Source organism: Chrysemys picta, chromosome 14 (genome assembly GCF_011386835.1).
Source record: "Chrysemys picta bellii isolate R12L10 chromosome 14, ASM1138683v2, whole genome shotgun sequence".
Lineage (NCBI taxonomy): Eukaryota > Metazoa > Chordata > Testudines > Emydidae > Chrysemys > Chrysemys picta.
Window position 1 is genome coordinate 42,668,773 of NC_088804.1, and position 16,690 is coordinate 42,685,462.

The 16,690-nt window shown below is 50.1% G+C and overlaps 1 protein-coding gene across 3 annotated transcripts in view; it reads left to right on the top strand.

The window, feature by feature from the left end:
* The first annotated feature begins 377 nt into the window (after positions 1-377).
* Positions 378-16,690, top strand: part of SNTB2 (syntrophin beta 2) — a 53,386-nt gene continuing 37,073 nt past the window's right edge. Inside the window, exon 1 of one of the 3 annotated variants that reach the window (XM_065567424.1) lies at positions 378-1,003. In XM_065567424.1, the coding sequence (XP_065423496.1) occupies positions 523-1,003 (481 nt within the window). In that variant the 5' untranslated portion in view covers positions 378-522. The remainder of the gene's footprint in view (positions 1,004-16,690) is intronic. The other 2 variants (XM_065567425.1, XM_065567423.1) reach the window with 2 other exon arrangements.

Below are 16,690 nucleotides of genomic sequence, written 5' to 3' on the forward strand. Positions count from 1 at the left end.
CAAGCTCTGTGCAGGCCCCATGGGATGGGTGGGGTTGGGGCAGCTGCTGCCCTTGGACACACTGTGGATGGGCACCCTGCTGGGAAGGGGGCCTGTAGCTCTCCTTCCCTTTGCCCTGGGGGGGGGGGGGGGGCAGGGATGGGAGGAGCCTGCAGCAGAAGCCCCGCCCCTAGCGACCGTGAGGCTTTATTACTATAGTGCAGGGGAGGAGCTTGAGGCGCAAGCCCCGCCCCTTACCGCCGTTCCGGCGGGGGTGAGCCCTGAGCTGTGGCACCCCGCCCGCTGCTGCCTCTCGCTGGGGGGGGCGGAGCTCAGGCCTGCCGACACGCCCCTTCCCGCTCCCCACCAATCGCGTGCTCCCATCGACGCGCTGCCCCCGCCCCCCGCGGGAAGGAGGCCGGACGGGAGCGCGAGCCTCGCCCCTCTGCCAATGGCAGGGCCGCGCCCGCCCTCTCCTCAGCGGGGCCCGGCGGGAGCGGGAGCGGGAGCGGGCCCGGGCCGGCGGAGCAGCCGCGCGGCGGGATGGCGGTGTGGACGCGCGCCGCCAAGGCGGGGCTGCTGGAGCTGCTGCTGCGGGAGCGCTGGGTGCGGGTGGCGGCGGAGCTGAGCGGCGAGGCGCTGAGCCTCACCTCGGAGCCGCCGCCCGAGCCCGCGGGGCCGCCCAACGGGCTTCCCAACGGCGCCGAGTGGGGCGCGGCGGGGGGCGGCCCGGAGCCCCGCCCGCTCTCGCCGCCCCCGGCCGAGCCGGCGCCGCCGGGCGTGCGGCGGGTGCGGGTGGTGAAGGCCGAGGCGGGCGGGCTGGGCATCAGCATCAAGGGCGGGCGCGAGAACCGCATGCCCGTGCTCATCTCCCGCATCTTCCCGGGGCTGGCGGCCGAGCGCTGCGGCGCGCTGCGGCTCGGGGACGCCATCCTCTCGGTGAACGGCGCCGACCTGCGCGACGCCACCCACGACCAGGCCGTGCAGGCGCTGAAGCGGGCCGGCCGCGAGGTGCTGCTGGAAGGTACCGGGGGCGGCGGGGCGGGCGGGCCGTGTCTGTGTGTGTGAGACACCCTCCCCCCCCTCCGGCTCCCGGAGCCAGGCTGGCCTTGTGGGGGAGGCACCGGGCAAGTCCCCGAAGCCGGTCTGCGGCTTGCATGGCCGATGTGTCTGTACAGCGCCTCGCACGCTTGCCCTCCCCTGTTAGTGTATGTCCGGGCTCTGAAATCCTAGGGCTTAAGGTGGCATGGAGGGTTGTCTGTGTGCGGGCTAGAGGCAAACGCTGGGGCTGAGATTAAGAGCTTGTCTGGGTCATGGTGCAGTGTGATCCCCAAAGGGGTGGGATCTGGCAGGGCGGGGGTATGTGTGTAGGAACAGCAGCCCGCTGTGTACATCTGAGCTAGATACTTGGTTACTTTGGGTTGGTCCAGCAGAATCTTGCTTTCCTGCAACTGCTCATTCATACCCCGTCCCTGGGCAGGGGAGCTCTGTTCGCAGGTGCAGCTCTGTAGGCAGGAGAGATGGCCTGTTAGTGCCTGAAAACAAGCTCCTCCCGCTGACTTCGTGTGTGGTCCTCAACTGAACAGCTCTATCGCATGCAATTTTCCTTCATTTGCATTTCAAAGCTCCTGCTCTGTGGCATTTGTCCCGGTTGGGTTCTCCCTAATACAGAAACAGAGCAGTGGGGATAGCCATTGAGTCCTCTTTGGAGATGCTGTCTATAGGGCTGCTAGAGTGAAAGCTCTTGTTTCACAGTCTGTCATCTCTAAGTAGCCCAGTGTTAGAGGGGACGAGTCCTCGCCCCAGCCCTTGTAGTGGATCCTCTATATTGAAGTGTGTTTGCATTCCCGGGGATGGAAGATGTGGCAGTGGGTGTAAGTCCATGCCTGATTTGTCTGTTGTTTTAGGGGAATTCATGACCAGTAGCCTGGGGGCCACAAACTGCAAGTGAAGATGTAATTTGGCTCCTCCCTTCCTTTCTTAGGGGAATCGTTCACTGCCTGGCTCACATGCTAGCAGCAACATCTGCTCGCTGCTAAGCCCCAGCCCCTGGTGAAAGCTTTAGTGCAATTCTGATACTCAAGTCTGTTGTGGCTTTGCCTCCAGTAGAGATGTTGTTGCTATTCTGCAGTTGCTGAGTGGGGTAGCGTCTGCAATTGAACCCGCAAGGTAGTATTTGTGGTTGGAAGTCCCTTATAGCTGAGGGCCTGTCACTGAGAATGCAGCTGTACAGACCTGTCCGTGGGTGCTTGAGCAGTGAGGTTTGTGAGTGATGTGCGCCAACGCCACTGGAACAGACTAAGTTTAAATGCTGGGCTGCAAAGCAACCGGCCAAAGTTTTCTGTTTGCATGGAGTTGGCGGCACATGCTGTCAGCTATTCAAAGCAGTCCTCCCTTAACTAGAGGCCCATGCTGATGTGTTGGTTTTGTGGGAATGAGTCGTCTCCCTAACGGAAAGTCATTGGTGGCCTAAAACCTTTATGAAGGAAAGCAAACTGCAATATTAGGTGATGGATTTGGATATGTTCTGTAAAGTTACTAGAATCAAACTGCTGATCGCTTGTGTGTGGGTGGCATTCTGCAAAGAACATTGAGCTCTGGGACTCACAGCTTGGGACTGCAGGTTGGATGGGATGATCTGGGACGGGTTCTCAAACTGCAGGTCGTGACCCAGGTTATTACGTGGTCATGAGCTGTTAGCCTCCACCCCATTTCTCCTCCAGCATTTATAGTAGTTAAATATAAAGAATGTTTTTAATTTATAAGGGGGGCTCGCACTCAGAGAGAGGCTTGCTATGTGTGAAAGGGGTCACCAGTGCAAAAGTTTGAGAACTGGTCTGGAAGAAGCTGGGATGGCTTCACAGCATCATTTCCTGTGCCCTGAACATCCTGGCTCGGACAGACTGCTTATTTGTCAAGAGCCTTGTTTTATGAAAGTTCTTGCAAACCTGTTTTCTGAAGCAAAGCCTCTACATGCTGGTGCAAAGAATGTGTTGGGAGAGGTGCTGGTGATTGGAGGCAGATCCAGGGGGTCTTAAAAGAGGAATTTACCTGTGGAAAGCTGAAATATGCAGCAAGCTGACCCACCGTTGGTGGTGAGGGTGACTGCATTATCTGGAAGATTATAGCAGTAAGAAAACCATAAAGCTACATTCAGAAGGGTTGTAAATTATGGCGGTGTATTTTATTTCACTGTCCTAGCCTAGCCTATAGCAGGCAGGCAGAATTCAGCTTACAAATAATTTGTTTAATACTGTGAAAGGATTTGATTCTTGCTGGAGGTAAAATGTGGTCCAGGTTTGATATTCCTTTGGGAAGCTGTTTCCTTGAAGTCTGCATGCTGTGGTATGGAGATGTTGGTATTTTTAGAGTGTTGTCTATTTATTTATTACGCAACTTTGTGATTAAAAGGAGTTGAGAGCATAAATGATCTGCTGGTCTAGGGAGTGACTCTGTCATTAGTAATCTGTGGTAGAAAGTAGGGAAAACTGAGCGGTTTCTCTTCTAAACCAAACAGAAAAATGTATCTTAGTTTGCAAGATGCATCAGGAAAGCAGACAGAGAAGCCTTGATTTCTGGAGAGGTAATTCCATTTTAAGACCTACAGTTCCTGCACTGAGCTGTTTGGGTAGCTGGAGAGCCAGAGGGAGTGAGTCTGCTCTTCTACTGCCTTCCCTGGGCTGCCCTTTCACAACGACATTTCTGATTCTAGTGAGAACTGATGCCTGAAGCTGCCAATAGAGCTTCCTTTTAAAGTCCATCAGCGGTTATTAGCCAAGATGGTCAGAGATTCAAACCTGTGCTCTGGTGTCCCTAAACCTCCAACTGTCTGAAGCTGGGAGTGGACGATGGGATGGGTCACTTGAAATTGCTCTGCTCTGTTCATTCCCTCTGAAGCACCTGGCATTGGCCACTGTTGGAAGACAGGATGCTGGACTAGATGGACTTTTGGTGTGACCCAGTTTGGCCGTTCTTGTGTTCCTGTACTCTGACAGATGGCTGCCAGAACAGGGGTAGGTTTGCAGTGTAGCTGCCGCCTCCGGAATTTACCGTCTTGCAGCAGGCCTAAGGTTGTCGAAGTAAATCCTGCAGTACTCAGAGGCTAGATGTTCTAATTCTAGTACAGCTTTCTAAATCCTCCCTGTGCTCATGTGGCACTGGGTACCTTCTGAGGTACCTTCTTCCAGTGATTGCTGCTAACGATTACATTAACCCTTTAAAATGTAAAGCCTGAAAATTGCTGACATGTGGTAGAGTCCTGAGTCAATGGAATGCTTGGTGGCATTGAACCTCTGGTTTGCAAACTGGGCTAGAAATCTCATGAGATTTTGTTGGGAGATTTCCAGCACTTCCTGGGCCTTTCTGTCACAGCCAGTGACTGGCGGTAAGAATTCAGTCCTGGTGGAAGTAATTGGTGTGAAAGTGATCAACATGACAAGAGATTGCGTAATGTTCTGCCATGCAAAGCAAATATGACTCTAGCACTACCGTTCCTTGACACGCTCAGACAAGAAATATAAAATAATCCAGCCTTCCAAGAGCTCAAACGAGTAATCCTAGGTGGATGGTCAGTGCTTTGGGACTGCCAAGATAAAATTGCTGCGTACAATGGGATTCCATTCAAAAGTCAGTGTCGTAATACATTACAGTATCAGGCTGGAAATGCTGAGCATAATGCACTGATTCCCATCGGGGTACAGAGATGTGTAATGAACTGCCCGTAGGCTGTAGTTGGGTGCATTCTGGGCATTGGCAGGGTAGGTGCCTCCTTCAGTAGCAGAGTGCAGTTCAGCACATTTCCCATCTTGGCATTTTTGTTTTTGCTATGGCTGCCCACAAATGTCAGTTCTTATGTTTTTTGGGCTGTGGAACTGGCTTGAGAACACACATGTTTTCACATACAGGACCAAACAGCAGTTATATGGGGTCTACTGGACTGCATTAGAATTGGTGACCTAGAATAAAAAGGGTATGCAGCCCATTACCCATATCCCTGAACCCCCTTCTGAATTTTGAAGGGACTCGGTAGTGCTGCTGCCGGGTTGCTAGAGTTAGAACATGAGGGGCTCCAGCTGATGCACAATTGTTGTGAACCCCAGCACGAAGACTAGAGCTGCCAAAGGATGCTGATTTACCCCAGCTCAGCTGTAACCTGATAATTTGAGCCTTTGGGGCCTCTGGAGAGAAAGTCAGTGTTGCTCTGCAGTGGCTGGGAAAAGATTTCACGTCACTTCACTAGCTCCAATCACAGTTATTGCTTTTAACAAAAAATGGACTTGTCACTTGCACTCTTCATGGCATTACATTTCAGCTGATAGGATTGCAGGCTGGTCTCTAATTATTGGCTGAGAAGCAGAGAAAGTTTCCATTCAGGTCTTATGTGCCAGACTTAATATTTCTCCTCCTCCATCTGTTTCCCCTTTCACTCCTTGTCTCGTATTGTAAGGTTCCTTTTATCCTCTTGTACAGAAGAACAAATAATTGTACATTTTTAGACGTTTGTATCACCTCAGTCATAAGAGACAGCTCTGAGATGCCGGAGCTCAAAAGGCAGCCTCTCTCACTTTACAATCTGGAATGCATTACAAGATGCTTCTTGCTTTCTAGTGGGGATTGTAAATCTACTAGTTCATCAGCTGTACGTTATCTAATAACCCATTGGTACATGGCTCAAGTGAGAGCCTCTTTGGGGTTTGTATGTTCATGTAACAAGAACCAGGGGTCACCCAATGAAATTAATAGGCAGCAGTTTTAAAACAAACTTAAGGAAGTACTTCACACAACGCACAGTCAAGCTGTGGAACTCCTTGCCAGGGGATGTTGTGAAGGCCAAAAAGGAATTAGATGAGTTCCTGGAGGATAGCCAAGATGGTCAGGGAGGCAACCCCATGCTCCGGGTGTCCCCCAATGTCTAACTGTCAGAAGCTGGGACTGGACGACAGGATGGGTAACTTGAAATTGCCCTGTTCTGTTCATTCCCTCTGAAGCATCTGGAACTGGCCATTGTCAGACAGGATATTGGGTTAGCTGGACCATTGGTCTGACCCAGTCTGGCCGTTCTTATGTTCCAGCATCTCTTATGTGGCGGTCTCATGAGATGTGGGCAAAGGGCAGTTAGTGTGAGGATTGGGTAACTGGTCCAGTCGGTAGGCTCATCGTGCTCCTCTGTGCTGAGCCCTGCCAAAGTGGCCTTCTATAGAAAGGCCCCTGTAACATGATGGTTAGAGACCTGATAGAATCTGTGCAGTAGTATTATTTGGGAACAAGACTCTAATCTTGGATGGACCATGCACCTCGTACTGGCGTATCACAGAAGTGCCATCGTACCAGGAAAGTAAAATGCCGTCCAACTGCTTTGTAAAAGCCCGAGCTAGTAGCTGCGGTAAGATGCATCCAGAGGCAAGAAGGCAGCAATTAGAGGTGCACAGCCAATGTGTTGGTTGCTCAGATGCTTCTCATGCTTGGGAGTGGTAGCCAGTGCAATGCTTGCAGGGCATTGGGCTCGTCTGTAGCACACCGCTTGCCCCTCCTTTGCCGGTTAGCTATGGGAGCTGTTTAGAGAGGCTGTATTTCTGGGGGGTGGACCCATGCTGAGTGTTTCCCTCCCAGGACTCGCTCTAAAGGGAGGCTGTGTGTGAATGTGTTTTAGGGCACTATTTGATCAGAAGGTTTTCTGAGCTGGGGGATGGGAAGCTCTTCCTCATGTTAGTTTTAAAGCAGTCTCCTGAGACTTCAGAGTAGAACCCCCAGGGAATGGGGCAGGTTAAAATTCAGCCTGTGTGGCTCACAAAGAGGAAGGAGAGCCGCAAGACCACCGCAATCTAGATAAAATTCAGCATGTTCCACATCTTTCCCTGCCCAAATCTCGCTGCTTTGCTGGCAGCCCCCGGGGATGAGGGTTTTCTGTGGAGGGGATAGTGGGGAACAAGCTGCAGCTTTGGCAACCCCATGTCTCTAGTCACCTCCGGCCATGAGGGGTGCTGGGGGAGTAAGGGCTTGTCCTCGCTGGGGCGTTAGCTCATGGTGTAATGCAAGTGCCCCTAGCCAGGCTCCTGTGCACATCCCCAAAGCGCTAGTGGAGCTTTAGCCTCCAGCCGGCTGTGCCATCAACAGGGCGCTGCCGATGCCCAGCCAGTAATGCAGGGGCAGGACTCGGCTACTCTGCTGCTCCTCCAAACGCTGTGCAGCTAACCCGGCTGCTCTCACCCTGCGGAGCTGCAGGGTTGTGTGTGGTGTGAGCTGGGCTAACACTGTCCTGAAGAGAAGCCCTAAGAGCCTGGCCTTCACTGCAAAAAGAGGTGTGTTCTTGACCTTGCTTTGGGTTAAATAGCAGTGAAGGCACAGCAGTTCTGCCTCTAACTCAGGTGTATGCAGTGTAGTTGTAGCCATGTTGGACCCAGAATATTAGAGAGATTTTGTCTCTAACTCAGGTTAGCAGCTCGAATTCAACCACAGGGGCTGCCCCGTAGGCTTAAATCCAGCTGCAGTCTTGCCATGTCTTCACTGCTCTTTTAACCCAGGTCAAGAGCACTGCATTTTTCTGCAGTGAATACATAGCCCAAGTCTCTCTTCTCCCCTTCCCGGCAGATTGTGGGTAGGCCTATCTTCCCGGTAATGGAGTTTAACAGCAGAGGGGTGGGGTCTCCTCTGTGACCATCACTCCTGTGGTTAATGTAGCGCTGAGCAATGCTGGCTACTGATGGAGGTGAAATGGATGCAGTGCTCGTTCTGAGGCCTGGTCCCTGATGGTTCTGCAGGCATGGGAAGGGGGTGGAAGATGGGTGCACTTGTAGTGCTCGGGATTGAAAGCAAAATGTGAATCAAGGCCCTGGTTCCTGTTTGTTGTTCCAGCTATTGTCTAGTGTTGACTCTCTGACCTTTTTGACTGCCTTTAGCCGTGAATAGAGGACATGGTTCAGGAGCTTGGGACGCTAGTGTCTTGAGGCTCTGCAGCAGGGAGAGCCATGTAGTGTCACTCTGGTCCCCATGAAGCTTAGGCCTTGTTGGTAGGGTGACCAGATATCCCGATTTTATAGGGACAGTCCCGATTTTTTGGGTCTTTTTCTTATATAGGCTCCTATTACCCCCCCACCCCTGTCCCGATTTTTCACGCTTGCTGTCTGGTCACCCTACTTGTTGGTGTACTGCGAATACACTAGCAAAATCCTCCCATTTTTGTATTGGCTTCTGCAGCTTTGACCACTGAGGGTATGTAATCATCTAAGCATGACAAGTGTTCTAAAGAATCTTAAAGTACCAGGGGTGAAGTTCAGAGGCTGCTCCTTGCAGGCTGTGGCAGTACTGAAAAGTGGCACTGAGAGTTCTCTACACTTGATCTCCTAGATATGTTTCCTGTCTGGCAAAGCCACATGCCGAGGCCCCCTAGCCTTGTTGCCCAGAGAGTAACATGCTGCACAGCCTTCCCTGCAGGGTTCTGCCGTTGATCCTGCTTTAGAGAGCTTGGTCAGCTAACTGCTTAAAAGAAACTGCCCTGATGATGCCGACGCACCCCCCCCCCCACTGCCACCCCCCAGTTCTTCTAGCTGCTGAAGCTCCGTATCTTCATCAGTGTATTCAAAGCTGTGTTCTAATAACCTTACAAAAATCTTTCTTGTTCCCTTTAGTGCTAACTGTTGCTGTCTTTGTGCTTGTGTGCCACCTTGTTAATTAGCTGCTGGAGGGCATGCCCACTCATGTCGTTTGCTAGCAGATGCATGTTTGGCTTGTAGCCAGTGCTGAAACACTGCAGTTATTGCCGCGATTTGGCAAGCGAGTCTGCAAAAGGCCTAATTCTTCTTACTAATGCTGGTTAACAATAAACTTAGTGTCTGAATATTTGTAACATTCTGAGTTCTAGGGACAACCTGCAGCGTCCCCATTAAGCTGCAGTATGGCCTGGTTTTATCATGTCACTGCCTACCAGTATGAAGGAGACTTGCTCCCCGAGCAGCCATTGGGAGATAACGGACTCTTGGGGTGCTGGTAGCATTTCAGCTTGAGGGGTGAGGAGAGCCTGTTGGAAGCATTGAATTCAGGACTCAGTAACTGGAATGAAGTAACTAACCAAGGTAGATTTGGCTCCACAACAGGTTTTACAGCCCCCCCCCCCCCACACACACATCTGGCATGGGCAGAATATCCCTTCTGCTCAGACCAAGGGCCATTTGAATAGCTGGGGATGAACCAACCCCTGGCAGTGACAGGTGGAGTTAGGGGTCCTCATCAAGGGCTGAGAGAGGGGGAGGGAACAAGTGGGGGGAGGGGTTAAGATCCTAGTATACTTGGTAGAGAGAGTCTCAGCCCTAAGGCAGCTTCTATTGCATCAGGGGATAGAGCTAACCTGGGTTTCAAAACACACATGACCACTTCCTCATTTGTTAAACTTTATCTTAATTCCCAGGCAATGAACTTTAAGCTGGAGTTGAGGTTGGTAGAACACCTTGGTAACTTACAAGTGGTGAACCCTCCAGGAGAGCTGTAGCCATACACCAAACAAGCAGCAGAAACCCAAGTTGTTCAGAGTTAAGGTGCAATTTAAAGAAGCCCAAACACATGCCAGGACAGAAATGCACAGTTAGAATGTCCCCAGACCGTATATCTTTCTCTCTACGGCGACCCCAACCTCCAGTGTCCCCTTTGTCCCTTTCACAGCAAGGGGCCAGAGCTTGAGAACCCCTTACTCAAACAGTGAATGGTTTACAGGATCAGGGTACTTGTTGTAAGGTGGCGTCTGTGGATCAGACTCTTCTGAAGGAGTTTAGAAATTCCTGAGAAGTTCAGACTGCACCTGTGGATGCCTTAACTTTGGAGAAGTCAATGTCCTGTTGGAGCGTCCATACCAGGGCACCTTCCCACTTTCCTACCGTCTCTTCCCACAAGCTTTAAAGTCTGTGGAAGTTCTGAGGGCCGTATTTGTGCTGACTCTTCTGTCTAATGTCACTAGCGAGTGTGAGGCTTTGTCACTGCACCAGCTCGTTCCTTTTGAGTAAGTGCTCTACTTTCCTGGCCAGGCCTGGCAGGGTTGTGTGCGTAGAGGCACTAACTCAGGAACAAGGTGCTGAAGGAGAACTAGATGATTGGTATGTGTGTTTCCTAGAGGCTGCAGTCGGGGATTGGGTCCTGTGGCACTAGCCTGCAGCAGCAGGCACCCTAGACTTACTTGGTGATTCAATGTAAGTAAAGTGTTGGGAGTTGCTTCCCTTTCCCAAATGATCCGAAACCATCACAATGGCCAGGCTCGGGGCCAGACTTCAATTATTTTTACTTTCACAGATATGACTGCATTTCTGGCTCAGAGCTGACTAGCCACGCTCACCACAATGCACCTTTAAAATGGCAGCTGCAGCTCGTTAGGGTCAGACTAATTGGCACAAGGCAGCTCTCGCAATAGATTGGAGAAGATAATAGGGCCGGGGAAGAGGATTAAATGAGAGAAGGACATGAAATCCTCTGAAGCAGGGTTTGCCTTGCTTTTACCTCGTTCACTTGAAAGCAAAGAAGGCGTTTCTCTCTTGAAGTACGGGCGTGTTTAGCCTGCGTAGTGTAGGAGGGAGGAGTGATTCATTGGGCTACCAGTCGTTACTGTTTCCAGCTGACAGCAGAGTCACCGCTGAATGCCTGTGTCCTGGAGTTTAGCAGGGAGTGGCTTTGGTGTCTTCAAGCATTGCACTAAAGGAGTGCATGGCCAAGGCTGCTTCAGAACCACTTGCCTGAAAGCACAGACATCTGCCCTGCTGCAATAGTGAGACAGACAAACAGTTGTGAGCAACAGTTGCATAGACCAATCTCTGGCTTTTGCAGCTTTATATTAGTATGTCAGTAAGCTCCTTCTGGACCTGCTCTGAGGGTCTGCTGCTCGCCAGCACTTCCAAGTTGGTGCTGGGCTCAAACCTGCATTGAATGCTTCTGGCAATGCAGAGCACTTGTCTTTCTGTGACCATCACCAGCTCACCCCACCCTTCCTCTCTGATGTTTCCTCTGCTGGTGTCGGACTACTGGGCTGACCCTTGCTGAACCAGATGGTGCTCTAATTTCTTATGAGCAGATGCAGGCATCAGGTCTGATATTCCCCGGGGAGCAGTGGGTTAATGTTTGGCCTCAGATGTAGGAGGAGGGAAGAGGTGCATATGTGGCAAAATGGTCTCTCTCGTAATTAGAGAGAGCATATGGCATCTGTTCATATCACTGAAATGAAGTCCAGAATCTTTTGTCCGGATGTCCAGCCAGCATATCAGGGGAGAGAAGCACATCTTGTCTGCAGAAGACTGGTCTTCCCCCACACAAGTGCATTCCTGCATTCTTGTCTCCTCCATTTGGGTTCTTGTTAACACATTCCTGTTTACAGTCACCTTTGCCATCTACCATGCAGCCAGTGCCCTGTAGTTCCTGTAGACTATACCGCCAGTGTTTGAATAGTCCCATGTATTCCCACTCTGGGAACAGTTCAAAACACCAGGCTGTTTGGGTACTTGTCTCACGGATTTTCACCTTTGAGGAGCTTTGTTCGTACAGAGCAATAGCTGGGGCTAGTGCCTGACTGTCAGGGCTGTACGGCTTGAGGCGTGCAGCAGAGATTTAGATGGGTTGTTAGGTAGATGTTTAACAAGTCTCGCACCACGTCAAGTTATGGTTGGTTCAGAGTAGCTCATATGAGGGGTGGTATTTAGTCACTGGGGGGACCTTGGTCACTGGTCTCCTGCTTTTCTTTTCTCCTTATCCCTTTGGCTAATTCCCTTTCCAAAGCCTATCAATGGAGCACCTGGTATTGCCCACCCAGTTAGAAAAGTGGCATTGTGCAAAGTTCTCCTGAAAATCTGAGGGTTCCCTCCAACACAGTATATCACAGTGCTTGGTTCTGCTTTTAAAAGGGGTTAAAAATCCAACCAGTCTTGGCAAATCGTCCTTCGTTTACGCTGCAAAAATAAGCATGTGGAAAAGCTGCTGAGGCCAAGCACGTTACTCCAGGGTGTATTCTCGGCTACGTAGGCGGCTTCTTCATGTTTGTTTGTAGATTTTTCCTCCCCAGTTAGAAGTTCTGTGTTCACTTGTGGTGGCTCCATGCTTTCTGTATTTCCATCCATGCAGTTCATAGATTCATGGATTTGTAAGGCAAGAAGGAACTACTGATTCGGGGCTGTTTTCATGTCCCAGTGAACTACATATTAACATCAGGAAAACAGGGTGCTAGGTTGTAGCCAATTCCTTGACTTCAATAGCTTGCACACTTGAATGATAACCAAGCTCCCAGTTTTGTCCCCGCTGGGATTGCGGGCTCCAGCTGTTACAGGGCAGCAGTCCCTGTCTTCAAAGGGCTGTGTTGGCTTTTTCCTTTTCTGTGAATTTAAGCTGTGAAATGCTGTAACGCATCCTTCCTCAAACGCCACGTTAATCTGCAGGGTTAGAATCCCTCACTGAGGGTGGCTTACAGATGTGATCCTGACAGCAGCAGCATTGGCAGACATGGGCAGGACACAAACAAGGCATTCCGGCCTGTCCTGAGAGGGATGGACCTTCCAAGCTATGATTCCTTGCTGGGCATCTTGCATCCTCTCCGGCCCCTCTTAAAATACATTACGCAACGCTTGAAAGTGATGGTGACAAGCTCTGACTCTTCTCCTTCCCTCCAAGAACTGGTCATGTTACACTGCCTTTTATTGGTCCTCTTTGGCTCACTTTTAGCTGGGAGGAGAGCTGCAGTAATGGAAGCACCAGGTTTCCACATGCAGCGGGGATGTGCCAGTTGCTGAGGCCAACCCTTCACTGACATGGGTTTTCAGTTACCAAATTCAATTCTAGACCTTTTTAGAATCTCAGCATTTGTCAAAATGTTAAATATGTGTTCTTTGAGTTCTAAGCGGGCTTGGTTGGCCTTTTTTGCAAGTACAGTTCCAGTTGCACCTGGCCAATCCTGAATGAGGCTCCCCCATCTGGAGCTGCATTTAGCAGTCAGACGTGATGAGGTTCTGGCTGTGCACATGCTTTGCTGCCATGTTCATAGCAGCCTTTGGGATTATCTGATCAGGTTAGTTTCACTCACTCAAAAATCATTGAAGGCTCAGCAGCTCACAGATTTTCCTTTCCAAAGAGTCAAGCCTTTAGCCCTTCCTTGAAAGTCAGGGCGGGGTATAAATGACCCACCTGTGTTCTACCATGTGGGTTATACTTTGGTGGTATTTAACTTCCTGACTGTATTGGAAAGCAACTTAGAACAAAGACACCAACATCCACATCTGGTGGCCAGCTGTGTAGCAGGCCCCTTTGCGGAGTTCTGGATTAGTGCTCCACCTCGCAGGGCTCGCCCATCTCCAGCAGGGAGGGGAAGATTAAGGTGCATGGAGCTGTGTAATCCTGGGATAAGTGCTCTGACTGCCTGCAGGAGGCTAATATTAACTCTAGTTAGCTTCCCTCAGCAAGGGCAGGCTTCTCCTCACAGCATGGATCTTGGTCCAGCCGTGCTGCTCAGTTGAACCGATCCGATGGGAGCACAGAGCCGAAGGAAGAGGGCAGGAGTTATTGGCTTGAAGCTCTTATAACCAGATGAAACTTTTCTGCATGGCCTTGGCTCCTTTGCCACATTAACACTCAACACCCACTGCTCTCACAGCTCAACTGCCTCTGGATACGAAGCATGGGTCCCAAGGAGGTGGGCACGGCTAACCATGTCTAGGCACCTGTCACAGGCAGAGACCTACTCCAGAGGTGGAGCTGGCTGCATTAGTGCTGCTTTTTCCCCTGGTACTTCATTGGCATAAGGAGCTGCTACAATGCAGCGTTAACCCTCTGGTGACAGACTTTCTTCTTCCTGGTCAGTTGAAAATGTTGTCTTTTGGAAGGCAGCTTTGGGGGGCTGTGACCGAATGCTAAGTTCTGATCTAGCATCTTGAGAGCCTGGCTTTGTCTCATGCCAACTTGGGGTAATGTGTTCGAGCCCGGGAATCCAGTGAGTGGTAATGCAGAGGGATGTTCCTTCGGCAGAAGTCTGCCCATACCTTGCCATTAGAGCCGAGATTGGAACAGTCTGCAAAGGTTCTGCGGCCTGTTTGTGAAGAACTCCCCTTGTGTCTGGGCAGACTCCAGAGAGAGGCTGGAAAGTCCTTGCTTTAATGTCCCCTTTGCCGTTGAGGAGCCTGGATAGAGCAGTACCTGCTGGTGCTGAATTCAGCAGTGTCCGAGCTCGCTCTAAGCCCATGACCTGGCTTGGTGACTGAACCCCCTCCTGGCCCCACCAGCTGATGGAGCCTCCGGGCAACCTGCTGCACTGTGCATGTGGTAGGTGGAGGTGGGTATGGCCTTGGGAAGCGGGAGGAGCTCAGACTTCTGACAGTGACAGGAGTGGGAGAAGGTGTGATTGGTCATCATAGGCAGGACTAACAGCAACGCTTGGAGTGGAATGGGGCAGGGGAAGGGGGAGAGGCCAGAGCAGAGGAGGGAGCGATGACCAAGGGTTTGAGCTGGAAGGACGGGTGGGGCAGTGAGAGTGATGCTGTGGCAAACTCTTCCCAAGGTTGGAGACCACCTGGGCACTGGGGAAGGTGAGTGAGATAATGCGCTGTGGTGCTAAGCCAGGACACATGAAGGCTAATGGCCTTGTCAGTGGTGCTCAGAAGGGCAGGGGTTCTGAGTTGGAGGATTCTTCGTTCCTCTCAAGAGTTGGCTTTGACTACTGCAAAACTCACTGCACAGAGCATCGCCAGTAAGCGACACACCCCAAGGCCAGAGGTCTCCTTGGCTGCTGGCGTTCCTATTACAAAACCCCATTTTTGAGACGTTTGAAACTTGATCACTTTGAGCGAGACCGAAACTTGGCAAACAGGCTTAGACCAAAGAGGTGAAATATTCTGTTCTATTAATCAGCTTTTCCAGTTTGGGATCGCTTCCTTTTAATGAGCATAAAAAAGAAACTGCTCTTCTTGCCTCCGGGGGGGGGGGGGGGGGAACCAGGCAAAAACAAATTTAAAACCTAATGTGTAACACCTCTAAGCATAAATTACAGGAGAGCCTGGTATTGGATCATTCTGTGTCGATTGTTCCACAGTTCCAGCAAAATGCCTGAAGCCTAAATGAGAGGATCAGACAGTCTGGCTAAGGTGTAGGTAGTTTAGAATCCCACCTAGTAGAATCAGATGGCTGCACAGCCCCTGTGTAATCCCTCTACTATTTATCTCTCAGCCCTTCTGCTGGCTTGTCATCACAACCCATTGTCTTTGCTTTCTGTGTCCTGTCTCACCACGGAGCATTGCACTCGCCTTGCTGCTGTTGGTTACATTCTTATCTGACATGATTGGGTTAATTGCAGATGCCCATTTGGATCAGACCCAGACAAAAGTCAGATGCAAATAGCCACACAATTTTCACTTCTCATGACACACAAGCTCAAGAAGTGTGGGTGCCGGTGCCACTAATGTAAGCTGGCGAGCCTTTGTCAGCAGCTCTTGTGTGCATATTGGGGCTCCACGGGAACATGCGTAGCAGGCCATATATGTGTTGGGTGCATTCGTGGCTTAGGTTACTTTGAGGGTCTAGTGTGAGGGTTTTGACATTCAATTTTGTGCTATGGCAGTTCTCTATTTGGGGAAAATAACGATCAGAAACAAGATGGTTAGCACAATTCTCTGTGTTGAATGGGGCTGAACAAGGAGTGCAGGTTTTGCTGTAATACTGATTTCTATCCTGTTTGTATTCAGGAGAGATGTAAAGGGGAGGCATCCCCAAAAATGTAGTGGGCAAATGCCCCCTTGTGGTTCAGACTGTGGGAAAGCCACTCTCATTACTGAAACCCTCAACTTCTAAACAAAGCAAATCATTCTGCCTCAGAGGCTCTGAATGCCTGCATGTCCTGTTTTATGTTAGCAGTGCACATTGTCTATTGTGTGTGTGTTTTATTGGAGCAGGATGGCATATTGTTTGGGTTTTAATGGTGCTTTCATGAATTGGGTTGCAAATATTTGATGTGGAGAGGACTAAGAGAGACTTTGAGGGCTTTTCAGATATTTTCCCCAAGCTGTAGACCGTTTTAGTTCATAGTGGGCTGTAGCTAGTTTGCTTTTTTCTTCTCTACTCTCTGCTGACTTGTAGTTCATTAGTTATTGCCTTCAGCTTTGTTCCCCTTCTTCAAAGATGTATAATTAGGATTCACTGTCAACTGTCTACAAAAACAACAAGGAGTCTGGTGGCACCTTAAAGACTAACAGATATATTTGGGCATAAGCTTTCGTGGGTAAAAACTTCACTTCTTCAGATGCATAGCTCTTTCACTCTACGCATCTGAAGAAGTGAGGTTTTTACCCACGAAAGCTTATGCCCAAATATATCTGTTCGTCTTTAAGGTGCCACCAGACTCCTTGTTGTTTTTGTAGATACAGATTAACACGGCTACCCCCTGATACTTGTCAACTGTCTGTTTTCAGGATCTGGGTTCCTCTGATTCTCTACTTGAAAACATGCCTTATCACCAGCTGCTCGAGAGCTAGGACGTTTAAAATGTGAATGCTGAGATGTTTTCACTATTTCCTTGCCTTTTATGGGGGGAATGGGAGGATTATGATGCAATTGACATTCACTGTTAAAAATCTAAATACACAAATCAACAAAAAGAGTATTTCCTCAATTACTGAAATGTACAGATAGGCAAAGTAAGAAAAATGCTGCTTGAAAACATATTAAAGTTTGATTTAAGGATATTTACTTTGAGGATTTTGACATGTGAGGTTGA